The sequence below is a fragment of the Ovis aries genome, chromosome 23 (genome assembly GCF_016772045.2).
Source record: "Ovis aries strain OAR_USU_Benz2616 breed Rambouillet chromosome 23, ARS-UI_Ramb_v3.0, whole genome shotgun sequence".
Taxonomy (NCBI): domain Eukaryota; kingdom Metazoa; phylum Chordata; class Mammalia; order Artiodactyla; family Bovidae; genus Ovis; species Ovis aries.
Genome location: NC_056076.1, coordinates 58,311,203 through 58,337,554, shown reverse-complemented (window position 1 = coordinate 58,337,554; position 26,352 = coordinate 58,311,203). Strand labels below are relative to the sequence as shown.

Below are 26,352 nucleotides of genomic sequence, written 5' to 3'. Positions count from 1 at the left end.
CTCATCTCTCAGGCCAAAGGCACCGCCACTTCACATCCAAGAATTCAGGAGGCGAATGCACACAAACACGGTGAAGAGAACAAAGCAGTTTAGCTTTGAGACAAATCTTCCAGAGCAACTGGCATCGCCCAGCGCGGCTCCACCTTAACATCTCAGGTACAGAGACACTCCGGCACATCTTCACCTGTGAGCTACTTTAACAAGAGCAAGAACGTCCTTTTGCTTTGTGTTGAAACAGTTTTGAAGATAAGAAGAGGAGATGGTGGTGCCCTACCCTGAAAGGGGAACTGGCTGATGAACTGAGCAGGCCCAACATCTCGGGATGCCTGAACACGCTGTTACCCGTTGTGGGTTTTCTTCATAGTTAGTAGCAATTTTACATTTGAATCTCACTATTTCTTTGCCTTTCCTTAACACTGAAAGCCCTGCACCAGGAAACAATCATACATGAAAATACAGACCCATAAAAGAAAATCCACAAATCACGCGTTGCTTCAATACTTGAATACCTACTGTCTCTACATGGTTTAAAGTCATCACTGTCCACTACAGACCATTTCCCTACCTAGTATGTGACTGCTAAGCAGCCTCCTTATGTGAATTCAGCGGCTCTGAACCTTCTGGACAGTCCCTTCACCCATCGACACTTTCCGTTGGCTCCTGAGCGGGGCGCGGGGTGGGGTGCGGGGTTGTCTGGGAGAATGCAAGGACCCAGACTCCTCACTCCCAGCCTTCACCTCTGGGGTTCACTGGGACACTCAGGGGGTCCCCATTTTCCAACACAGCCGTCCTGGCCCTGAGAGGAGGGCCTGGGGACGCCAGTGTCTCCTCTGAAGAGCCAGGAGCACCTGCACAGAGAACTCCAAAGAGCAGCAAGGGGAACGGCAGAGAGAGCCTGGCCTGAGTCAGGAGTGAGACGAGAAAGAACACCTGAGGCCTCCTCACCATTTCTGCAGGAAAGCGGAAAGGAGGGGCGCCCTCCCTGGGAACCACCTCTCTGTCCTCACAGGGCCTTCTGAGAGAGCGCGCTTCTCACGGCCTGTGGACCACACTCTCTGTCTCTCTGCCTAAAACTCCAGACGCTTCCCCTCTTTCTCCATGTGAGTTTTATAAACGTAACAGGCGTGAGCAGCGTATGATTTTAGAAGATCCTGACATGTCAGCTACCCTGGCATAGAACACAAGCACCCCTGCCTGGGAGAAGGGGGTATTTTTTTTAATATCAGACGTGGTTTACAGGACTTCATTGTTCGGCTCAAAGGTGGTACATTAACGTCTACCGGAGACGCACACTTCCCCACTGTCTGAAACAGCTGACACCTGGAAAGAACCCGAACATCCAGTGTAAGTAGACAAACAAGCAATAAGGTATGAATTTTCAAAAACTGCGATGCAGACGTAATACCAATGACATGGAAAGATCTTCACGCAAATTTTAAAGAAAACAGGGAAGACGACAGGATGGAGGACGGGCTCACATTTTGAAAAAGCAGCGCAGAAAAGAAACAGCATGTAACTGTCACCAAAACCCCTATTTATTTACTTACTAAACCTATTCCTGTAACTGTTTTGCCTGCTTATACTTCCTGAGCTTTCTTAAATTAGCACCTGGCAAAAAAAAAAAAAAAAAATAGTCTCAAGAAAAGAACTAGGATTGCATTCTTAGAAAAGAACTAAGATTGACTAGCTAGGTTAAAAAACCTTTCTCAGGACTCTTCCTACAGGTTCAGAAATAACTGCTTCATGAGAAACAGCATGGCTTGCTTTTATCTGTGCTACAGCCCTTCCCCGTTTTGTTTTGCTGTTGCCTTCTACTGAACTGCAAAGAAAGTAAAAAACAGGACATAACCTATTCACTCGGACATAATCTATTCTTCTGGGGAACAGGTTGCTGGAATGTGCCTCACAAACCAACAAATATCCAGGCGAAACAGTGGCCTCACAGTGCAGGCATCTGGGTGCCGCCAAGCAGACCAGAGGATAGAGGCAAGCATCCCCAGAGGGACAAGCGTGCAGGGAGCAAACCGGAAGGAGTGGGAAGATTCCCGCCAGAGGACACACCCTGAGTCCAGCTATGAGTGCGCGGGACGGAGCGGGAAGGAGGGCCATCTTCAGGACACAGGCCGGGGCTTTCCCTGGCTGTCCAGGGATTCAGACTCCATGCTTCCAATGCAGGGGGCTCAGGTTCAATCCCTGGTAGGGAAACTAAGGCCCCACAAGCCACACTGCATGGCCAAAAAGTAGGAAAAAAAAAGAACACGAGGCTTAAATCCCCTGCAGGATGTGAGCAGGAAGACTGAGCATTGCTCCAGACGGAAGCGCACAGGACGACTGGACGCACAGAGCGCTCCCAGACGGGACTCGGCACCAGGAAGAGAGGAAGGGGAACAAAAGGTAATACCTCACAGCTGGAGAAGTTGTCAAGGGATCTACCAACTGGATGGTAAAATGTAAACCGATGCTGGGAGACTGCTGCTGCTGCTAAGTCGCTTCAGTCATGTCCGACTCTGTGCGACCCCATAGATGGCAGCCCACCAGGCTCCCCCATCCCTGGGACTCTCCAGGCAAGAACACTGGAGTGGGTTGCCATTTCCTTCTCCAACGCATGAAAGTGAAAAGTGAAAGTGAAGTCGCTCAGCTGTGTCTGACTCCTAGCGACCCCATGGACTGCAGCCCACCAGGCTCCTCTGTCCCTGGGAGTTTCCAGGCAAGATCACTGGAGTGGGGTGCCACTGCCTTCGTGCTGGGAGATTAGCTGGTGGTAATAATGCACATGAGTGTCCTTCTTGGGAGGAGAGGCAGAAGACACCCAAACATTTCCGCCCTGAGGCCCCATTATTCCTAAGTGGGAGGAAGAGAGAGAGAGATACAGAGAAAAGATGAAAGGATGAACCTCGTTTTGGGAATGCTAACAGCTGGGGGACGTGGGTGAAGGGGACACACAAGTTCTCCACAGTGCTCTTCCAACTTTTCTGTTGGAGATGATCACAAAATTAAAAAAACAGGTGCTAATATCAGAAAAGCCCAAATAAGGGTGCCACGACCCCCACAGACACAGAGCTGGACCGTGGACACAGAGGACCGGCCAAGGACAACGCAGGCAGGCGCCCCGGGGAGACCTGCAGGTAGGGAGCAGCAAGGGCACTCAAGACGGGTGACCAGTCCGCACAGAGGCAGCGTCTCCACGGGCACAGCCCCGGGGCGCGCGACTGGCAGGGGAGGGGCTCTGAAAGCTGAACCGGCAAGTGTGACGTGACCCCAAACGTGAGCCTGAGTGGACAGTGGGAGAACTGGGCTAAACAGCGCAGGGGGGCAAGGGGCTGAAAAGGAACTGCAGGGGAGCGGAGAGGAAAGTAGCAGGCGGGAAAGAAAGTCTAAACCCCACCCTCAGGTAAGGACAGAGCGCAACACCTGAATGAAAAAAAGGGCCTGGATGATAACGGATTCTACGCTCACAACCGCGGCCCACTGCCTCCACGGCCACGAGGGCTCAAAGCACGACGCGTGCCCACGCCTGTCCTGGGAGGTCTGCACCACAGCCCCCTCACAGATGGCTCAGAGACCGGAGGGTCTGCGTGCTGCCTCGGAAATCCCAGGTCGGCTCTTCAAATTTGTCTTCGTCTGAGTCAAAGCCCTCCACCATGCCGTGATGACAGTGTGCGTGGTTTAGGTCCTGGCAACCTGTTTCCAAGCTCTGTCTCTTGCCCAGTTCTTCACTCTGAAGTCCTCGTTTCTCGACTTGCATGCAGTTAGAAGCAGCAAAGAGAAGGACAGTGAGGCCCCCAAAACTGCTGGTTATTCAGCCGTCAAGGAAGATGTTAAAAAAAAGTCACTGAATGTATCACCGTAAAATTTTAGCAGCAGATTCACAACGATCTCAATATTACCCAGGAAAGATGAAAGGGTGTTCAAAGTACCCTTTGACAAGGCGGAGAAAAGTGCCTGACCACACACAGGAAAACAGGAAACGAAGCCCTGGGATGGTTCCTGCACATAATGGGCACTGCATAAATGTCTGAAATAAAAATCCTACGTCACGCCTTTCAAGCTGAGGTGCAGGTCTTCACGGGTTCCTTCTCAGACTTGCATATATTCTCTAAAGAAAACGAGGGGTGGGGATTTTTATATTGATCTTTAAAAATTAACATAAGCTATTTGCATAATGTTGGATCATCCGCATAAAACCACCTGTTAACCAAATACCACTGTGAGGTCTCACACGTGAGGTTCTACTCAACGTGGGGCTAACTTCACAGTGGCTCAGCGGTAAAGGACCCACCTGCTAAGGCAGGAGACCCAGGTCCGATCCCTGGGTTGGGAAGATCCCCTTGAGGAGGAAATGGCAACCCGCTCCAGTATTCTTGCCTGGGGAATCCCATGGACAGAGGCGCCTGGCAGGCTACCGTCCATGGGGTCACACAGAGTCGGACACGACTTCGTGACTAAACAATGACAAACTGAACAGAATAGGGATCTAATGTTGAAAGAAAGCTTCCTGGTCAAACGTGGGCGAACCAGCTTCCGGCACGGCACAGGGAGGCAGGCTTGACGGGAGTCTGCGTAGGGAAAGGGGTGCCCTCGGCCCTGGAGGGCGGGCGACGGACCACAGGCCCCAAGAGCCGCAGGGCCGCCGGGGTGTGGGCCTAACTCACCGCCCGAGTCACTGCTGCGAACTGAGCCCACTGGTCTGCGAGTTTGGCCGTTTTTCACTTGTAAATTTGTTCTATAGTTTAAAACTCAGTTGTTAGTGCCTATATTTGGGCACGTACTTGTTAAAGGCTATAGTAGTGGGAAACAGCCTTTTTTCTAAGAAAATATTGGAATAACTTTTTCCCTGTCAAAGACTGAATTTATGGAGTAGGGGTGGAGGGAGAATATGCTAGTGACCAAAACCCACGACCGCGGCCTCATGACCCAAGGAAGGCTGTTTAACCAAAACTCACTAATGTCTGTCTTAGCCAAGGCCTCAAGTTGTATGTGGATCCCCTAATTTCTAATGTGCTTCATTGTGAAGCCCTACAAAGGTCACAGCTGAAGGTCCCACTGGAATAAAACTCCATTTCTCACAGCTTTTTAGCTAACAGTGTCATTTCCATCACACTCCCCCCAAACTAAACGCTACGTGAAAAACCAACCATATACAGTACGGCACGTACGCATGTCTCCCCCGATGCTTGCTGACTACAGGTTCAGGAAAAAACGCAGCAATGGGTTAGAGGCAGCAGCTCTCGCCATACATAATTACCGAGTTACGCACGGCCACGAGCCACTCAGGAAGGCACTGCCGTCATCCTGGCCATCGGACCCGGGGCCGGGTGAGCCAGGAAGCGGAGGAGCAGAGGCTGTGGGCCCCCCACGCGCCAAGCAGAGGGGCCCCGTGCGGGCATTCTAAACGCGTCACTCTGCTTCACCTCCAGCAAAACCTGGGACGGGCGTGTGACCCTCACTTTGCCAGGGTCGGGGTGGGGCCAAGGCCGCTGGTGGGTGGCGGCAGGATTCTGACCCCAGGGGCCCCGCTCTCTCCTCTCTGCCAGGCTGCCGCCACGGCAGGCCACCAGCCATAACTAATCCACTACGGGATTTAAGACTCCACGAGGAAAACCCTGACAGAAGCAAGATGGAAATTAAGGCAAAAAATGAAATTTACTTTTACTAATCCAAGACTTATACTGGCTATGAAGTTAAGTTCAGGAACCAGGGTCTTCAGTCGACTTCATCTTCTAAATGGTACTGTGAAAAGTGTATCAGATGAAAAAAGAAACTATGCAAATTGAAAAGGTGACAGTTCTTTTTTCAGTCTTCCGAGAACCTAGGAAAAACCATCTTAAAAGAACAAAATCAGTCAATGTTCACATGTTTAGCAAAAACTGATGGCAAGAGCATAAACAGTCAGTGACATTTCTGGACAAAGACCTCACCCTGGACACACTGAAAGCTTTAGGAAGTTATAAGCTGTCCTTCACGCGTGTCACAGTTTCACAGCGGCGAAATCCTTCTCGTCTTGAAACTTGACCCCACCGAACTACCACCTCCTCTAAACTCCTGCGGAAGGAGTGGAGAAAAGCTGAAAGGCAGCGTGACTTACTTCGGTTCTCCTATCTTGATGCCGGGATGCTGTGTGTAGGCGTGCGAGTGTGTACTTGGGGCAGACTTAAACGCCATTGGACAGATAGGACACTTGTAGAAGACTTCACAGTGAGAACCTTGGATGTGAGACTTCAGCGCGGCCACATCCGAGTATACAACATTGCAATGCACACATCTGTCAGAAAACAAACACACGGGCGTTAGCACGAGGCCGCCAGACCTGTGTCACTTAACTGCGCAAAACTGGCTCACGTGAACATCTTGAAAACAGCCCTTCTAGGTTTTTTTTTAAACATGTGGGGTTTCTTCCATTTAGAACAGATCAATTTATCTTCAGATAGTTGAGAAGGAAGATTAGGAAAAAGAAAAATGAAACTCCAAGGGACTATTTTTTTGAGCATCTTTTATAAAGTGTCTAGGCACGAACATCCAGACTCCAGACTGCGGTGGGACCGATGGAGCGTGAGGCCATGTCAAGGCCAGGAGCATGGCAAGACCCTACAGCTTCCGGCTTTGAGAAGATGACCACGGGCTAGATTCTGAGGGTCTCACCCATCCCCAAGACCCGCTGGAAGAATTCTCTGCTACCTGATACTACATGCCAGTGACAGAGGGACCCAGAGGGATAGATGAGTGCCAGCTCACAGCCGCCGGCAGCGTCCTGTCCAGCCCAAGGTGGCGAACGTACCCGGGGCTACTGCAGAGAAGGCCAAGCAGCTAGTGCTTCGGTCTCCTGGAAATTCCACTTAAGCACAAGACATCTGTTTAAGAAATGACATGAATGATAAACTGCTAAAGGACAAGCCTCCCCCGATAAATGGCCTCTCTAGCTCACCTTTTCTTGAATTAATAATAATTTGATGGTTAGCCCACTCCTCACTCAAATCTAGTCCTACAGAAACAAACCACAAGAAGTACGGAGACACTTCCCCCAGCCTCATCTTTCTCGTGGAGGGACTCCCAGTACTACTGAGAGTTCACCCATTTATCGCTTAGGCGTCCTTGTCGCCTCACCCCTGAAGATTATTCGAGGGTGGTCTCTCTGTTGACCCACAAGGACAGACCTTTCAACACCTGGCAGCCGTGTCCTGGGCGTGAACGTGAGAGGCTGACCTGGAGGGGAGCTGCAGCCGGGGCTGAACCTAAGGTGCTTCTGTCCTAGAAGCTCCCTCCCAACTCAGGGAGCGGCTGCCAAAGTCACACCAAGCGGCACACTCTGAATTACGCGTGTTCTATCAAGTGGGCCGTGTTAAGTAAGCTTTGTGAGCGTTTTATAAAAATGGTGATTAATGCCTTAGCATTTCAAGTGACTGAAAGCATCCTGTTCAGCAATATATATAATAAATAAATATGTATATATTATATATATATACATATAATGCAGTAAATAACTATAGGAGAATAAAGAAACCTCCTATGTCTGATCCACCTGAACTACACCCTGAAACGATCTTGAATTAATATGAACTTGGGTTGCCTGGAACAGGTTGTGATCCCCTCTGGGTCATTCTCTCACTTATTAAATGAGAAGAACTGAACTAAAGTTAGTCCTTCCTGACCCTAGAAGCTGGTAACTCCTATCAAAGAAGATCATCTGAAACAAAAATAGTTGCTATTAAAGAGAAGCACACGGTACATCATGCATCATAAACAAAATATTTTTCCCGGCAAGAGTTCAAAGGTGAAAGGTGAAGGGGAAAACACCCAGGAAGGGATAATTCTCTGAAGTCTCCCGGAGCGAGAGGAAGATTTAACCCCCAAGAAAATCAACAAGAGGTTAGAGAACTGACAGCTGACTAAGGGAAGTGGCTGAGGCTTGGTCCAAACAGCTTCATGGAAGCAAGGGAAAGCCTGCCTTAATATGAGGAGAAAGTAAAAAACCTAAAAGAACTTAGGAGACAGTTGTGAAATATCCGCCTGCAAGTGGAAAAAAAGATTCATAGGCAACAGGGACCAATGAGGAATGTAAACAAGGTTAAAAAATAGAAGGAGAATTGGAAGGGTTCCTACAGCATTCTAATGCTACTAAAAATCTAGCCTACTAATAAGTATTTAACATAGCTGAAGCCCTTTGTCTTCTGGATACCAATCAAGTTTCTCTTCATTTTTTAAATTAAAAACATAGTAAAATGCTTACAGGATACAATCCTATAATCCCCTCTTTCAGATGCAGATTCAGTGGATCGAGAAGAAGGAAAATTCAGAGAAATACTACACTTGACTTTTACCAAATCGACCAGAAGCTAGAGGTGACCCCTGTAATATTTGGGAGACGGCAGTACGATCAGGAGGAGAGCACTCGGAAGACACAGACTCAGGCTGGGAGCTGCGCTGGAGACTTTCCTCTGGCTAAAAATAATTTAAAAAAAAAAAAATGGGGAAACTAAAAAGCCAAAAAGAAGAAGAAACCATACAAGGTCAAGGGGCTGCTAAATCCTGGCCAAATAGCAGATGGAGCTGTTACTTGAAACAACAGGAAAACAACTAAGGTCAGATTGTGTTCTTTTACCTAAAGAGGTGTAAACAGGAAAGAAATTTCAGAGCACGCACACATAGGGTTTTTATAGCTCCGTAACCCTCACGTGCAAGGAAAAAAAAAAAAAACATACTAAACAGAAATTGTAGTAAAAATTCAAAGTGCCAAATTTAGGCAACGCCGTGAACGAGGTGGGAAGAAAAGAAAAGTACGGGCTGGGCTTTTCCAACTGTGTTAATTACTGTGAGCCTGCCAGCAGAGCTTTGTTTTAATTTAGGAAAGACACCAGGAATAGCTAGAATTATAGGCGTCTTACTTCTTTTATTCATTCCAATTTAAGTTTACTTTCATTATATTGGAAAAATCAACTCTAAACGTCTGAGGAAGTTGGCATCCACCGAAGGAACTGTACTCGTACAGAGCACGGAGCTGCCTTCTATATCAAACAAAGACTCCAGTAATAAGAGTTTCCAAATACGGGATGAGAACCAAAGCGTCACTGTGTGTGAATTCTGTGGTATCAATGTGGAACGTCCCTCTTAAGCACTGAGCATGCTTCTGGATCCCCCTCTCTTACTCTGGAACACACCCCTGGAGACGTAAGTGAACATCACGCCAATTTAGACAGGGCACCGAGGCGCAGAGAACACAAGCATTACCACACAGTGAGCAGCAGAACGGGCACAAAAAAGCTCTGGTTTTTAACTCTCCAAACCAAAGGCGATCTATCAGGTGGTTCTCAGTGCACCGCACACCTGCGCATCACAGGTTTGGAGGCATGAGATAAAAATGCGGAATCAGTCAAGAAATGGACAGAACCACCAAGAAACTAGCGACACCATAAGCTAAACTGAAATAAAACTGCTAAGTCAATACCAACGGGCCTTCGTTTTGATGAAACATCAGAACTGAATTGACAGTCTAACATTAACGATACCCGGTAACCACAGTCTCAAAATAAGCCCACAATACAGTAACACCTCTATTAACAAAGACCCTGTGTAGCAATGACATGTTTTCTTGGTGGACCTCCATTTAATCAAAATATAGAAGGTACAGGAATATATTTTAGAAGGTCACAAAGCGGAGGGTCAAGCTCAAACGCATCATCACACATTATTAGGCTGATGTTTGGATTTGTCAGATGCTGTAAAAGACATCTGAAAATTTTAGGGGGCAGTGAGAGGATCACAGTGAAGATGAGCAGAGACGTGGGAGAAGCCCGGGCCCCAGGAACAGAGAAGGAGGAAGAAAGGAAGGTGATCTGGGTGGAGGGCTCCTCCACAGTGAGCGACGGTAGGAAAGGACGTGTTGATACGACCCAGCCTTCAACACAAGAGAAAAGTGAGGGACCTTCTCACCCTTTTGTTTAGATGAGAGAAGTACTCAGAGGAGCAGAAATGCACTGTATTCTTACAGGGGTTAAAATGTAGGCAGCATGACAAGGACAGTCTGCTAGAAGGGGGGCAGAAAGTACAAAGGCTCCTAACACTTGATCAAAGCCAAGCTTTGCCACATGCCCGCTTATGCCTGGCAGGAGGGGCCCCTTTTACCCTGGGCTTGGCGTGGACCAGCGTCAACCCCAGACACCCCCCTACAAATGAGCGAGGTTCCCAGAGGATCTGTCGATCAAGGTTTCACTTGTAAGAAAATGAAAATTCTGAGCACAGACCCCTCAGAACCCTGCACAAGCTCCACACGCCCGGAAATGAAGGCCGTACTGACCGGAAGCCCACTCTCCGCGTGTAGTGCAGGCAGTTCTTGGTGACGTGGGTCTGGAAGTGCACGGACCGGCAGATGGCGCCGCACTCGGGGCAGGTGTAGGGAGATTTGTGCTGATGGATCCGCTGGTGGGAGGCGTAACTGCACTGGTTGGGGAGCAGCATCTGGCAGACAGTGCAAGTCTTCTAAACAAACCAGAGGGGGAGACACGATTGGTCCTGCGAAGCACTTTCTAACACGCAGAGAAGCTTGGTTAGACCTCAAAGTCAGTATACATCAGTCATCGCAAACACTGCAATAATTACTTATAAGCCCAAAGAAAAGGCAAACTTAAAAAACTTAAAAGGTCAAGATAAAATACCTGACCCCGCAAAAACACAAGCAGTATGTTCATAAAGTCGGGCTCATCCCCAAAGTGTGATGTAAAGAGAAGGTGAGCTTCCGGTAGAGCTCCAATTTTGTTACTTTTACCCTTTTTTTTTTAAGTGCGTAGAAGAGGCACTCGGATAAAGTAAGTCAGCAAATCTAATGAGTAATTAAAGTACAAGTTTACGGACATCTACCTTGACAGTAGTCAGAGTTCCCGGAACTCAGTGACTTTCTTCAAAATAATAAAAACTAATTGGTGGCTCACTCGGTTTTCTTTTTTGGCCACTTCAGTTATCAGTATTTGAGATGTCAAATACAGGAATACAAAAGAATGGCCACCCCAATCGGTTCTTCTTTTTTGCACATGATCTGGTCTTTAAATGGACGAACTGGCCATTATACGATTTATGATTAAAACCAACAAATTACGTTCAGATACATAAATTCAGATATTAAGTCGAAACTTCCAGAGCTTAAAATCTAATCACATACAAACTAAAGCGGAGACCGAAATCCTATTTGGGAAGGCCTCTACACCATTAACACGGAAAAACGGAAACACGTCCCATGTTTTTCATCCCTTTAGATGTAAGCGCTACACAGGGCAGAGTTTTAAAACACAAAAAAACTTACAGTAAATATAAATGGGGGACTTGACATCATTCCAAAGTTAAAAGGTGTTTCCATACTATTTGGACATTCATGCAACAAGTATCTACTATCTTCTAAAATGTATAATTTTTATTGAAGTCAGTTAAAGAAAAGCCTCAAAATATACTGCAGTTAAAAGTGAACCAACCTTTTATACTGACAACAGAATTAAGACATTTTCAAAACAGACTTTTTATTCTTTTAGCTTCTGAATCAAGCAAAGTTTCAGCTTCTAAGGAAAATCAGAAACTCACTTGAAAATTCTTTCTTGGTTCTCTCCTGAAAGGACTAAAGTACAAATTTGATCCCATAAAATGTTTATTGCAGTCACAAAATAAGAACATTACAGGCAGCTTTGATGAGGTTAAGCATCACTTTAAAATAGCATTCCTTTTCTAATAATACATATTCCAAAGATTAAAACAAGCCACAGCCAATGAAAACCAATCCACAGATGCATTAAGTATCAAATCCTGGTGACCTCTACTTTATCACAGGTAATCAACTGTTTCTTTGAACTAAAGGATTCTGTTCACTTTACCACACGGGTATTCATCCCAGGCAGTGAACTGTAACATCTGCATTTTGACAGGCATCTCAGAATGTCTTGCACTTACTAGGAATAAAACCAGTGCTTTCTACACTCAAGTCAAAGCGTTTTATTTTTGCCCTATGCATTGAGCCCATTCCACTGTGAGCCAAGCAGTGAACTGGATCCTTTAAACAGATGGACTTAGATACATCATCTCATTTGATTCTCATAAAAATCTATGACGTTGATGGCACGATCTCCACTTCACAGGTGAGGAAAGGAGGTGTGGCGGAGTTAAGAAACTTGCCAGGGGCCCACAGCTCTCAGGTGGAGGAACCAGGATTTGAATCGCGCTCTGACCCATTCCAAGGCTGACAGCGGGGCAGGGGGACAGCTGTGGTTACGATTACAGGCAACACCCCCAGCCCACTCCACGGCGTGTCTTCCATCCATGGTGATGCGGTTTTATTATAGGGAAAGACAGCAACAAAAATAAGAGAAAACCTAAAAATGAGACAGAGCTGTGTTCCCTTAAAGCCGAACGAATTTTAACGTATCTCCCATCAAGATGTCACCAGATACCCTTCATGGTACGCATAAAATTCACAACGAGTGACTTAAACATGCTTCCCTATCAGATGCTTATATGCTGTCATAATATGTGTTAGTTATGGATGCATTGGTGGATGAAAGGGCTTTTGTACTAGTAAGGCGAACTAAAATAAGTATCAACGTTATTCAAGAAGAGGCTTTACGAATTAAAGTGCTCTTTATGACAGAAATCTCTGACTGCAGAGACCAGGGAAAATGTTTTAGAGTGGCGAGGTCCCCTACACAGCCACATTTCGATAGCGACCTGTCTCATACGTCGGTCCCTGGGAGGGAGGAAGTGTTCCCTTCACACTGCACTGTGGCCCCGGGGGCTCCACGAGAGCAGGTGGTGGTCTCTGCCCCTGCCAACCACTGATCAGCTACAGGAACCTGCCCTCGGCCCTTTCCACTGACTGAGGCTCTTCACCAACTCCAGGCAGACAAGCAAGACCAGGAGCGGTGGACCGCATGCCCGCATCACGACGCGGTAGACCGCACGGCCGCATCACGACGCTTCCCCATTCTGCGATCACCGCAGTGGAGGAATCCAGCTGCTGGGGAGCCCTCGTCCAGAGAGTGCACGCAGCCACACACTCTCCGAGCGGACTCCCACACTTCTCTGCTTACCGGCTCCCACTCCACCCACTCCGTGTGCAGAACCAACCAGCCGTCTGGGCTGCAGACCTCTCCTGGACACGTGGGCGAGAGCCACAGTTTTCAACTCGCGTGACAGTGTCTGCCCAACCGCTCCCCTCCGATTTTTAAAAAATTAATTAATTTATTTAGGTTTGGCTATGCTGGGTCTTTGCTGCTTGCTGTGTGGGCATTGCTCTCGCTGCAGGGGGGGGGCATCTCCCTGCGGTGGCCCCTCTTGTTGCTGCTCCCGAGCTCCAAGCTCAGGCTCAACTGACGCAGTGCACTGGCCCAGCTGCTCCACGGCAAGTGGGAACCTCCCAGATCGGGCATCAAACCCCTGTCTCCTGCACTGGCGGGTGGATTCTTGCCCACTGAGTTGCCAGGGAAGCTCCTCCTTCCAGTTTCATCCACCGCCCTTGTTTTAGATAACAGGTCCCCTCTGCCTCCTGAAACGGTGGTGCTGGATCTCAGCACAGAGGAAGCGGAGCCAACGCCACTTGCTTCTCTGGGCTGCTGGAGACTCTTGGCAATGCCACTCTCTCTGGACTGGGCGATGCGTGCGGGCATCGGGCCAGGCCAGGATCTCTTTGTGGTCTCTGACGATCTGACTGTCCTTGTTTTGTTGTTTTAAACCAAAGGAAACAAAAGCGTCTCTCAAAACTCTCTCTTCTGTACAAGTTGAGAACACTTACTAGGGGATAAAGCAGGTTAACGTGACAATGTCGGCCTCTGGAACAGAAAACAGCTAAAACAATGCACTTACACAGTTTCAGGTGTCTTCTGACAGTTTTACTGATGTCATCTGAAACACCGAAAATATTTTCGATACTCAGGTCATAGGCGACTAATTTTCAGTCTGGGGCAGATTCGTCTGCTCAGAGAACTGCTACCTTTAGAAAGTGAAATGCTGCTTTTCAGTAGTCAGGTAACAGGAGAAAGCGGAAATTAAACGCTGAAAGGTAATCGCAATCATATGTGACGACTACCCACACTGCACCCTCTGTGCCCAATCCTGGCACAGAAATCAATGGCTGGTGGGGGGGCGGGGGACACACAGAGGCCCTGGTGAGGATGCAGACAGCCTTAGGGCTTGGCATCCTCTCTGCATCATGAGGAATTATTTGAGCAGATTATTAAAAACATTTAAAGTAAAATCTGTGAGTAAAAGTATACTGAGCACAAAGCCAGCAAAACTATTTGAGGAAAATCATTCTCTGCGTTTCGATTCATATTTTAGGGGGAAAAAGGTAGCCTGGGAAACGTACACAGGGAAGATGAGGAAGGCTCAGGAAACATGAGTAAACATAGTAGCTACTTATGCATCCACTTCAAAGAAACCAAAACCTTGAGACAGCGTGAGACCCAGGTCAAAACAGTGTCACCTTAATAGCCCAGACGCTGACCACTCGGCTTCTGCCTCATTAAGAGCAGTTTCGCAGTCTTCCATCTACAATATATTACCAAACAATAATGATAATAAGTAACACCAGTCTGTTTTCCGGCTCTCCCTCTCACCCGATCTCAGGATGGGAGAACAGACAAAGCATCTCATTTCCGACCCCACTGAGATGGAAGGAGCACGGAGCATCACAGGAGAAACAACAGCATACGCCATTGTGCGCAACGCTAGCTGCTGGGGGCGCTTTTGTCCTCAAATCATTCTGCATGAAAAAGGCCTAATGAGAGCTGACAGTGAAATGAGCCAATTTTCAGAGAGCAGTGTGGTCAACTTATATAACCTACTCGGATGACAATCACTCAAGAAGACAGATAAATTAACAGTTGATGACCTTAAAATATAAACTGGGTCAGGACTAGCCTGACCAAAATTAAAACTAAACATTTAGGAGAGCAAGACCCAAAACCAAGCTAATAATGATACTCTGGATGGGTGAGGGGACTGAGCGGGGCTCCATGGTATCCTGAAGAAGCCGCTTGAGCAGATACGGTTCCAAATGAACTGGTCGGGGCTGCTGGAGATCATTTAACACACCTGGTACATTGTGCTCACGACGCCCATAACCTCCCTGAACCTAAACTGAATCAGCAAGTCCGACAAATGAGGACCACTGCAGGTAAGTCGCCTTAATCTGCATCCTTGAAGCTACCATGCATAGGTGGCAGGTAACATCTGATTTTCCCTGTGTCCAGTCGAGTCTAACTCTTTGCAACCCCATGGAGCACAGCCCACCAGCCTCTTCCGTCCATGGGATTTCCCAGGCAGGAGTACTGGAGTGGGCTGCCATCTCTTCCTCCAGGGGATCTTCCCGACCCAGGCGTTGAACCATCAGCTCCTGCGGCTCCTGCACTGGCAGGCAGACACTTTTTACTACTGAACCGCTTGGGAAGCCCCAGTGTGGATATGAAAGTGTTAGTCGCTCAGTCACATCCAACTCTCTGAGACGCCGTGGACTGTAGCTCGCCAGGCTCCTCTGTCCGTGGGATTCTCCAGGCAAGAGTACTGGAGTGGGTTGCCATTCCCTTCTCCAGGGGATCTTCCAGACCCAGGGACTGAACCAGGGTCTCCTGCACTGCAGATTCTTTACCACTGAGCCACCAGGGGGGCCCTCAGTGTGGATATAAACCCCAGAGTTTATCCTCGTAAGACTCCTACGGTGCCTGCAACTGTAAAGTTCTGTGCTTGTGTGTCAGCATGACAAACTAGAAGGAGCAACTAGCAATAAAGAAGTCCTGCCTTGAGTCCTGAGCTGGCCACTAATTGGGCATACGTTTCCTCAACTGTAAAACAAAAGGGAAAGGACACAACACCTCTGACTCTGCGGCTGATGCAGAGTCTGCAGGAAGAAAACCAATCTCACCAATTCAGAGGCCATAATATGTACTTCCGATCCATACTGGGCTAAATTTAATTGTGGTTTTTACCAAGAGGAGAAGCAATGACATTTTAGGACACTTAATTTTCAACGACTGAAACTACAGTTGTGGCCTCTTAACTACCTCACAGAGCAGAGGGAAGCTTCTCCAGCCCCTCTCTCACTCCTTTTCTCTTGCTGCCCTGAGGCAGGTTCCATCCCTGGGTCGGGAAGATCCCCTGAGTAGGAAATGGCAACCCACTCCAGTACTCTTGCCTGGAGAATTCCATGGACAGAGGAGCCTGGTGGGCTGCAGTCCATGAGGTCGCAGAGTTGGACACAACGGAGCGAGCAGGCACACACCCGGGGCAGATTCACCAGTGTTAAAAGTGCCCCGTGCCCCCTTCCTGTTGCACCACATGGTTCAGGGTGACTGGGAAGGGGATGGTCTACCCAGACTCTCCATCTCACACCCCGGCCTGGGGGCTTGCCCTCCTCAGAAGGACCAACCTATGCAGGCAGGGCCTGACGTACCCTGGGGTCATGGCTGGGATCCAAACTGGGGGCAGCGGGACACAGGGTGGAGAGGGCCTGGAGCTAAGCCACGGACGCCCACCCAGCTCTCAGCAGGGCCTGCCGGGGCTTCGGGGAGCACAGGGCGGGTCAGCGGCAAAGCAGCGCTCAGGGCCGCCACTGCCGCGAAGACGCCATCCACACAGCATGCGCCGAGAGGAGGAGCGAGAGGAGCGACTGTCAAGGCAGGCTCCGCGAACGCCAGCAAGCCCTCCTTCACCCCACGGCACGGGCCAAGCCTCCAGAGCCGGAGGGTGGAACGCGCAGGGTGAGAGGGGCGTCACACGGACAGCCCCAGCCCGTGTCAACAGAGAAAGAGATCCTTGACTGGGTTCCAACAAGCATCCACACACATACCCAAATGGCATCTGACAAAGCACAAAAAAGGCAACTCAACGGAGAGAGGCAGCCTTTTGGACAAATGTGTGCTAAGTCGCTTCAGTTCAGTTCAGTTCAGTCGCTCAGTCGTGTCCGACTCTTTGCAACCCCATGAACCGCAGCACGCCAGGCCTCCCTGTCCATCACCAACTCCCGGAGTTCACTCAGACTCATGTCTATTGAACCATCTCATCCTCTGTCGTCCCCTTCTCCTCCTGCCTTCAATCTTTCCCAGCATCAGGGTCTTTTCAAATGAGTCAGCTCTTCCCATTAGATGGCCAAAATACTGGAGTTTCAGCTTCAACATCAGTCCTTCCAATGAACACCCAGCACTGATCTCCTTTCGGGTGGACTGGTTGGGTCTCCCCTGTGAGACCCTACGAATGCAGCCCACCAGACACCCAGCTCCAGTATTTTGCCTGGAGAATTCCATGGACAGGGGGGCCGGATGGGCTACATACAATCCACAGGGTCGCAAGAGTCAGACACAACTTAGCGACTAACCTGTGTCCATGGGATTCTCCAGGCAGGAATACTGGAGCGGGCCGCCACGCCCTCCTCCAGGGGACCTTCCCGACCTGGGGATGGAGCCCACCTCTTCAGCCTCCTGCATCGGCAGGCGGGTTCTTTATTACTAGCATCACCACACCGGAGAAAATGGACATGCACGGGGGAAAGAAACCCCAAACTAAGTCTCACAAATTATGCAAAAAGTAACCCAAAATGGATCACAGACTTAAACGTAAATCATAAAAACATCTTTAGAAAAAAAACATAAGAGAAGGTTTTCAGGATCTAGAGCAGAGAGTTCTTAGACGTGACGCCAAAAGCACACGCCATAAAAGAGAAAGCTGATAGATGGGACTTCGTCAGAGTTAAACACATTTACTCTGTCAAAGATCTAGCAAGATGAAGGGTCAAGTCACAGACGCGGGGAAAAGACAGGCAACCACATACCAACAAAGGACCAGTGTCTAAAATATATCAAGGACTCTTAACACGCAACAGTAAACACAAACAAAAAAACTAATTAGAAAACGGACAAAAGACAGGAAGAGACATTTCACCAAAAAAGATATGCAGATGGCAAATAAGTGTAAAAAGATGCTCAACATTATTCGCTATGGAGAAACCCAAATTAAAACCACAAGACATCACTACACACCTGTCGGGATGGTGAAAATAAGAATGGTGCCGCCACCAAATGCTGGTGAGGGGGTAGAGAAAAGAGGTCCTCCATACACTGCTCTTGAGATTTAAAACTGTACAGCCACCGTGGGAAAGAATTTCTTCAGAACATAAATATGCAACTGCCACACCGCACAGCACACAAAGCAGTTTCACCCCTGAGAGGTGAGAACTTATGCTCAGACAAAAGCCCGCAGACAAATGTTTGTGGCAGCTTTATTCACAACAGCCCCAAACTGGGAACCATGCAGACGGCCTCAGTGACTGGATCGGGTAAGCGCCTTGGGGCAGGAGCATCCGATAGAATAACACCCAGCAATGAGAAGTGATATATCCAGCCACTTGGATGAATCTCCAGGGAATTATGCTGAGTGAAAAAAGCCAATCTCAAAGGCTACGTATGGTAGGGCTCCATTTTTATAACATTCCCAAAACGACAAAATGATAGAAATGGAGAAGAAATCAGTGGTTCCTAAGGGTTAAGAACGAGGTAGGCAAGGAAGGAAGGTGGCTGTGGCTCTAAAAAGCCAGTATGGAGACTTCGCTGGCAGTCCAGGGGTTCGATGTCTGGGCAAGGAACTAAGATCCCAAAGGCCACAGGGCAACGAAAGCCAGGTGCCAGGCTGCTGAGCCCAAGCACTCTAGAGCCCGCGCTCTGCAACAAGAGGACCCCGCGCTGCCACAAACGCCCAGCGTAGCCAAACAGAAACACCAGTGATCACGGTAAATCAAAGGCAGCAGGAATGATCCTTACGGCCACGGCAACGTTCTACGTGCGGACAGCAGCCTGGACAGGACACTGCTGGACAGCTACTCTGCACGACGCTGCCACTGGGGAGAGCTGGGTAAAGGGCACACAGGGTCCCTCTCTACTGCTTCTTACCTGAATCCACAATTTTCTCAAAATGAAAAGCTTAATTTAAAAACGAAATGACTGGAGAAGACTCAAGCCACGAGCACAGGGCACGTTCAGCAGTTTCAACCAAGCTGTTTAAGTACCTCGGCAAGAGGTGGGCGGGAGAAAGCAAGAACAGGAGGCAGGCAGGAAAGGAATACTCCCGCTGTCAGGGACCCAGCACCCCTCTCTCCAGGTCTGCTGAAAGCACGAGAAGAAAGGAGAGAGCTAGGGCCCTGATGCCACGCCCTTTAACCTCCTGAATCCAGGCGAACCAGGGTCAGTGTAGGAGTCTCTTCTATGACTCAGAGGAAGTCTCTCGTCTGACTCAGCGGTCCCCGATCTTTTTGGCACAAGGGACCAGTTTCGTGGAGACAAGTGTTTCACCGGCTGGGGTCGGGGGTGGGGATGGTTTCAGGATGATTCAAGTATACCATGTTTACTGCGCCGTTTCTTCATATTGTTCTTACGTCAGCCCCACCTCAGACCACCAGGCATTCGAGCCCAGAGGCTGGGGAGCCCTGGGACACACGTCAATCTCTGCGGCTGCTGTGCAGCCCAGGGAGGCGGCCTGGGCACCACCCTGCACCGGTCTGGCCCTCGGGGAGGGACGCGGCCTCCTCTGGCTCCGTTCACCCCCGAGTTACCGAGAAACAGGGAGGCCAATGGAGAGACAGGAGGGAGCGTGGACAGAGGCGCTCGGAAAGACTGGACTTGAGCTGCGCCTTTCGATCTTCTTGCAAAATTCAGAAGTTGAGCCGAGTGTTGTGAGTGCCCTTCTCCCGGGGGGCCAACAGTTCATCCAGGTGGGCTTCTGGCCTCACTCAAATTTAACTTTACCAGCTGTAAGCCGCGGCCAGTGGTCGTGGGAATAGCAAACTGGAGAAGATGAAACGGGAACTTTTCTCCTTCCTCCCTTGTCCGTGCTGTCTTCAGCCCTGCCTGCCACCGCCCGGCCGTGGACGGGGACCGCTGGAGCTCCCGCCGCACTGAGGCTGGTTTAGCAGGAGCCGTGGGGCTGCCTCGGGCTTCGGGGGGGACTCAGGGGGGTGGGCGGCACTGATGGAACTCACAAAGGGGAGCAGCTCCCCCAGGCTAGCGAGGTTACTTAAGAGACCAGGCTGCCCCTGGGTGTGCAGACCCCAGGCAGTGGCGGAGGGGCTCCGCCCGCCCCTTCCCTGAGGGTCGGTTTCCCCTGACCCCGGGCTGGCTCCTGAGCCTACATGGTTACACAGAGACCAAAAATGGGGGGAAAACAGGGAAGGAGAATCCCAACCTTCTGCTGGCGGCCTCCTCCCGCCTGGGAAGGGAGTGGACCGCCCTGAGTCAGCGCCTCCAGGCGACAGTCCCCCGCACCAGAGCCAGGACGTACTCCACCATCCACAACATGCAGAACCGAGGGAACCACTTTTTTTAAACTGCATCCTCTTAAGATGCAGAGAGAAGACTGCCTCTTTGATGAAATGGTAACAAGAGAAGAGGGACCCAGATGGGACCTAGGCCCTCTCTCCAGGACGCGCTGGGGGTCCTGTCCCCCATTACTCCTTCCTGACCCGGTGTCACTGAGGACGTGCATCACGGTCAGACACAACCAAACACACAACGTCCAGCGTCCTCACTGCGAGAATGTTCTCGAAACTCTTTATCATCTCCACTTCCACTCAACTAAACGTCCAGAGGAAAAAAAAATTACTGAGGCATGCGTCATCTTTTGTTCCCCAAACTCAAATCCTATTAATACAAAGTGCTTGGCACAGTCGTTGACCTCAGAGAACTGATCATGGTTGACAGAACCAAAAGTCTGAACCACAGCATGAACCTCGTCAATGAGATAGTGGAGACAAATAGAGGAAAAGGTCAGTTTTGCACCGCGGCTTCAAAAACAAGACTCTATCAGCTCAAACTGGGGCTCCTCCCAACTTTACAAGTTTCCGGTTTGGACAATGAATCCCTTGCTCTCTCACTCTAGCTTGAGTGAGTTTCATACAACAGGCCCAGTGACTTCCAGATGCCAGCTATCAGATAGGTACAGTGAACCACATTTAACGACTGCCCAGAAGCTGCCCCGTGGACAGAAGCAAAATGACAGAGGCACAATCGCTAGCCGACGTCCACTGTGAAACACGTCTCACCAACACCAACCTACACGGCACCACAGAAACACAAAGCAGAAATGCCACAAACAAACGCAGAGGTATTCTATTTAGACAGATGCACTTTCCATTTGTAGCTTAAATTCACTGCACTGGAGAACATTACTGAACACACTAGACCAACATTACGCAGAAATGCCTTAAAAGTGGGTACTGACCGGGTGTGTTTAACTACAGAAGACAGTAATTATAAACGACGGCAGGAATTTTTTAAATCCCCAGATGGTTGCTGATAAAGGAGTCAGTGGGGATCAGCCTGACTTCGACACTTAATACGTCATGACACCATCACTCATCAGAGCTCAGACTTCCGACGTAAATGCCAGTGACCCAACAATCAGGACCGCCTCTACCTGCCCTAAATCTAAGATGCCATATCGCAACGAGTACACAGAGTTCCTATCTGTCTAAAAGGATCCTTTTCCCCCCAAACTGACTTGTACGTAAGATTTACATTTGAACATTGCTCCATGAAAACAATCCTCTCTCTCACGCGCGTGTGTACATGTACACACGTACCCTCACAGCCAGCCCCCCGTCTAGCTGAGCTTCCACCCCTGAAATGAGCGGCATCGGATAGAGAGCTCAAGGCTACTACAGATTCATCACCGAAACACCGAAAGGTAAATGATACTCTACTTGTCCGCTCGTATCTGCAGCCTGCTGGAAATGGGTGGCCAGCGACGTCTCGTCCTGGAAGACTTCGTTACACTCCAGACACTTGAGGCTGTGCCTGCAGAGCTTGGAGGGGTCTTCATCCAGGGGCATGGCGGGGGTGATGGGCGTGCTGGAAGGGGCCGATATGACCGTCCCGGTGATGCCAGGCTGGATTTTGGTGACCGTGTGTGTGCCGGTGCCCGCGGAGCTCGGGAGGCTGGACGACGAGGGGGGCGTATTGCTTGACGGGGAAACGATCATCTGGTCCGCCGGCACTGGCTTCAGGATCAAGTGCGAGCACTGCATCACCACGCCCTTCTCCTTGTGCCCGCGGGCGTGCGACAGCAGGCTGCACTTGTTGTAGAACACCAGGTTCTTGGCGCAGTGGTTGCAGGTCACTTCGATGCGCACGCTGCGCCTGTCGTAGTGCTGGCTCAGGCTCTTCTCCAGCGCAAAGGAGTCCCCGCACTCCAAGCACTTGTAGCCGCGGGTGGGTAAGGTGATGCCCGCGCTGGCAGGCGGGCTGAGGTTGGGCACGTAAACTGGGACGGGGTTGACGCTGCTCAGCACCTTGTTGAAAGCCTCCACCACAGAGCTCTGCAGGGAGGACACCACCTGCACCCGTGACACCTTCTTGGGCGGCTGCGAGGCCGCGGCGCTGATTATTGCCTGTTTGATCTGCTGCTGAGGCTTGGTGAGCACGTGGCGGAGCTCGGAGGCAGCCTGGGCGCCCTGAGGCAGGAGGTTAAGGTTGGCGAGGTGCACGGTCTTTGGCACGAGTTTGGCGCTGGCCAGGCTGGAGGCCGGCACCACCACGGTCTGCTGCTGGATGGCGCTGGCGGCTTTGATGATGGCGCTGCTGGCACTCTGCACGGAGGCGGCGGAGATGACCGTGGCCTTGACCGTTGTGTTATTGGCCAGCTTCAGGTTGATGACTTGTGAGCCGGCCGTCTTTACAGCCGACACTGGGAGGAAGGCGGTCGCCACGGGCTTGATGGTGACCTGCTTGGGGGTCAGCTCGGCAGGCGCCACGGCGTTGGCGACCACTGCAGACTGCAGGGGCGCCCGGGGCGGGGAGGCAAGCACGGCGGCTGGGGCGGGGGACGACAGGAGCGAGGTCACCGAGGCCACCACGGGCCCCGCCTGCTCCGAGGGCTTCCTGCCCGCCTCGAGGTCTACCTCGGGCAGCACACGCGTCACAGTCCTCTTGATCTCCCCAGAAGACGTCTTGATGGTCTTGATGCGGACTTTGGGGATTGCTGGTGTCGACCCCGCGGGGGAGGCTGGCGACCCCTTGCTACTGTTTTCGCTGGAAACGCTCCGGGGACTGTCCGGCTGCTTAAGGGACGCTTTCTTCGTTCCGTCGATGAGGCTTTGAGGTTCGGGAGACTTCTCGGTGGCTCGAGGGCTGTCGTTGACGTCCTTTGGTAACGGAGAGGACTCCCGGGAGTTGGTCGCCAGCTCTTTAGAGGAGTCGGAGGCGGCCTTTTTCGCGCTGAGCGCCGCGATCGCAGCAATGCAGGATGAGAGCTTGGAGGACGGCTTGGTCCGCGACGGCGCCGGGCCGCCGAGGCCAGCGTCGCTCTTCTCGGAGCCCAGCCTCCCGTCGTGGGCCCTGTTCTCCAGCACCTTTTCAGAGCTCTCCTTCAGCTTGTCCTCCATCTTTCTGACTTTAAAAGGTTCGTAAACGCCCAGGTTTAGAGAATTTGTCTCCGTCTCCCTCTTGACGACTTTGCTTTTCTCCAGGCCGCCGGGCACGGGGACGCCAGCCTTGCTCACACCGTCTCCCCCGAGCGCCTTCAGCTTGTCGTAGTCCTGCTGGGGGCCCGAGCCCGCCAGCACGTTTGCTCTGAAGCCCGTGCGCGGGTCCTCCTTGTCCGGGGGGTCGTCCACCTCTATCTTCTCGTCGTCGTCGAACTCCTCTGCGCTGGAGATGGGGCTGAACTGGCTGAAGGCCGAGTCCTTTAAGGTCGCCTCTGAGGTAGGCACGTCTCCCTTCAGGGCCTTCGACCCTTCCTTGCCGAACGTGCCGAGAGAGGAGGCCGTCAGGAAGCCGTTGTGCAGGCCGTTGCCGGGCGGGGTGAGGCCGTCCTTCTCGGCGCCGTCCGAGGAGTCGACGCTGCGGACGTTCTTCACGATGACACTGACGCCCACGTCCGAGGAGGACGGCGCGTGCGGGTCGTCGTCTGCCTGGGCGCCCTGCTTGGCGTGGCTCTCCTGGTCCTCGTGCGCAGACTCGATGGCTGCTTTGGGGTCGACCATGTCAGGGATGTCGAACGCTGCGAGCAGGTCGTCAAAGTCGGGGGTCTTCATATCCCCCATGGTCATGGACCGGATCGGATGTTCTGTGAAACGAGCAGAGAAACAATTCCGTCAGCAACGCCCCGCTCAGACAAACGTCCCTGTGGGATTCACACCCACACAGGGATGACCACCGGCGCAACGGCAAGTCGCCACGTGCCCTTATTATAAAGTCGGGACGCTGAGCCAAAGTGGAAGAACGGCCCAAGAACAGATATAAACTGATCATTACAACTCTGAAGCAGTTCCTCCAAAACGCTGTGCAGCACACAGATCAAACCTATTAAACCACAAAGAACAGGTTCTGGGCGAACAACCAGAAAATACTGTTCATCATTGGATTCGTCTCCTTGTCTTCACAAAAAGCTACTTTCAAATGTATTTTGACCTTGACAGCATTTCATTCTACAGGCAAAATTATCCCTAATACAGTCACTGTCAGATCTGGGGTATCACATTAAAAGAAATACAGGCCAAAAAAACCAATTACAGATTTCAATTCATCCACAGAAGTGAGCATCCCAAGCCAGCATAGGCCTTCTGCTGTTAAGTTCCATCTGAGATTTTTAAAAATCCCCAAGGAGCTCATTCTATCTATTTTTATTTAATCCGAATTCTCCCCATGATGGTAGGGGGAAAAGAATACTCTCCCACCGGAAAAGTATAGCGTCTCTTCCGCCTTACTCCCTAGTCTGGTGGTTTTGCTGGTTAAGGGAACACACATCTGTCTCCTAATCACCACTCAGTCAACACAGCCATACAAGTGGCTGTGGCAGCTGAGAAAGGTCCTCCAGGGAACCAATTCCCAGCACACGGCAACACGGACCCAAGGGCGGGACAGAGCCCAGGAGAGGGAGCGCTCTCTTCGGCACCCAGGCTAGGTCAGGGTGGACAACAGGCTGTAAAGAAGTGCTTCCGTTAATCCCTCTGAGCCCTGGACGATGCGGCTTCAGGGAAGGTGCAGGGTTTCAGGGACGTGAACAGTCACAGCCGCAACTAAAGAGGCGCGTGTGTTCTCAGTCATGTCCAACTCTCTACAGCCCCGTGCACTGGGGCCCACCAGGCTCCTCTGTCCATGGGACTTCCCAGGCAAGAATACTGGGGTGGGTTGCCATGCCCTCCTCCAGGGGGATCTTCCAGACCCAGGGATCGAACCCAAATCTCTTATATCTCGTGTGTTAGCAGGCGGGTTCTTTACCACTAGCACCACCTGGGAAGCCCCCGACTAGAGAAGGATATTTAAATACACAGACTGCTTGGGGTCTTCACAAGGAGCCCCTATACTATCGGGGTGGGGGGGTTCTTCCTCCTCCCTGAACCCCCGGAGCACCCCATCTATCTTCTGTACGGACTGCACCGTGTGGGTACTGGTCTCTTCCTACCTACTGGCCTGCCAGCTGCCTCGAGACGGGCAACGTCTCACTCGCCTTTGCACCGTAAACGCCACATAACCAAGCGGACACGCAGCTCACAGCACAGGAGGTACGACAGGAGCAGGCCTCGACCCCAGCGCTGCGGCCCACGGGCAAGAGGGCATCTCCCTGGGGCGGCTCCTTGGTGCGACGGGGCGGAGGTCAGCCACCAGGAAGGCGAGGCAAGGCGGGAAGCAGGGCGGAGAACAAGAAACCGAAGAGAAGGGGCAGAGGGAGAAAGAGACGGGCAAGAGGAGGAGGAGAAAACGGGCTCAAGCAGCAACCAGCGTCAGAGGCGGCGAGGCCCAGGGCTGGCTCCAGGCAACTGCTTTAAGATTCTTCTGATGTGGACCAGTTTCTAAGGTTTTTCTAACTTCATTACAATATTGTCTCTGTTTTACTTTTTGGCCAGGAGGCATGTGGGATCTTAGCACCTCGACCAGGGATCGAACCTGTATCCTCTGCACTGGAAGGCTAAGACTTAACCACTGGACACCAGAGAAGACCTTCAGGCAACTTTCAACATAGAATCAGCCTCAGTCATTTGTAGACACCTAGACTCTGATGCTATGACCAGTGCATTTTCTTGGCAAAACGCTATTAGTCTTTGCCCTGCTTCATTCCGCATTCCAAGGCCAAATCTGCCTGTTATTCCAGGTGTTTCTTGACATCCTACTTTTACATTCCAGCCCAAAGAAAGGCGATGCCAAAGAATGCTCAAACTACCGCACAATTGCACTCATCTCACATGCTAGTAAAGTCATGCTCAAAATTCACCAAGCCAGGCTTCAGCAATACGTGAACTGTGAACTCCCTGATGTTCAAGCTGGTTTTAGAAAAGGCAGAGGAACCAGAGATCAAATTGCCAACATCTGCTGGATCATGGAAAAAGCAAGAGAGTTCCAGAAAAACATCTAC

At 50.7% G+C, this 26,352-nt stretch overlaps 1 protein-coding gene across 9 annotated transcripts in view; it reads right to left on the bottom strand.

Annotated features, from left to right (window-relative positions):
- Window positions 1–26,352, bottom strand: part of ZNF532 (zinc finger protein 532) — a 132,634-nt gene that overhangs the window by 41,301 nt on the left and 64,981 nt on the right. For all 9 annotated transcript variants that reach the window (XM_060405575.1, XM_060405573.1, XM_042239126.2 and 6 more), the window contains 3 exons: window positions 21,704–24,066; window positions 10,289–10,470; window positions 6,086–6,262 (listed from right to left, as the gene is read on the bottom strand). In XM_060405575.1, coding sequence (XP_060261558.1) covers window positions 6,086–6,262; window positions 10,289–10,470; window positions 21,704–24,049 — 2,705 coding nt within the window. In that variant the 5' untranslated portion in view covers window positions 24,050–24,066. The remainder of the gene's footprint in view (window positions 1–6,085; window positions 6,263–10,288; window positions 10,471–21,703; window positions 24,067–26,352) is intronic.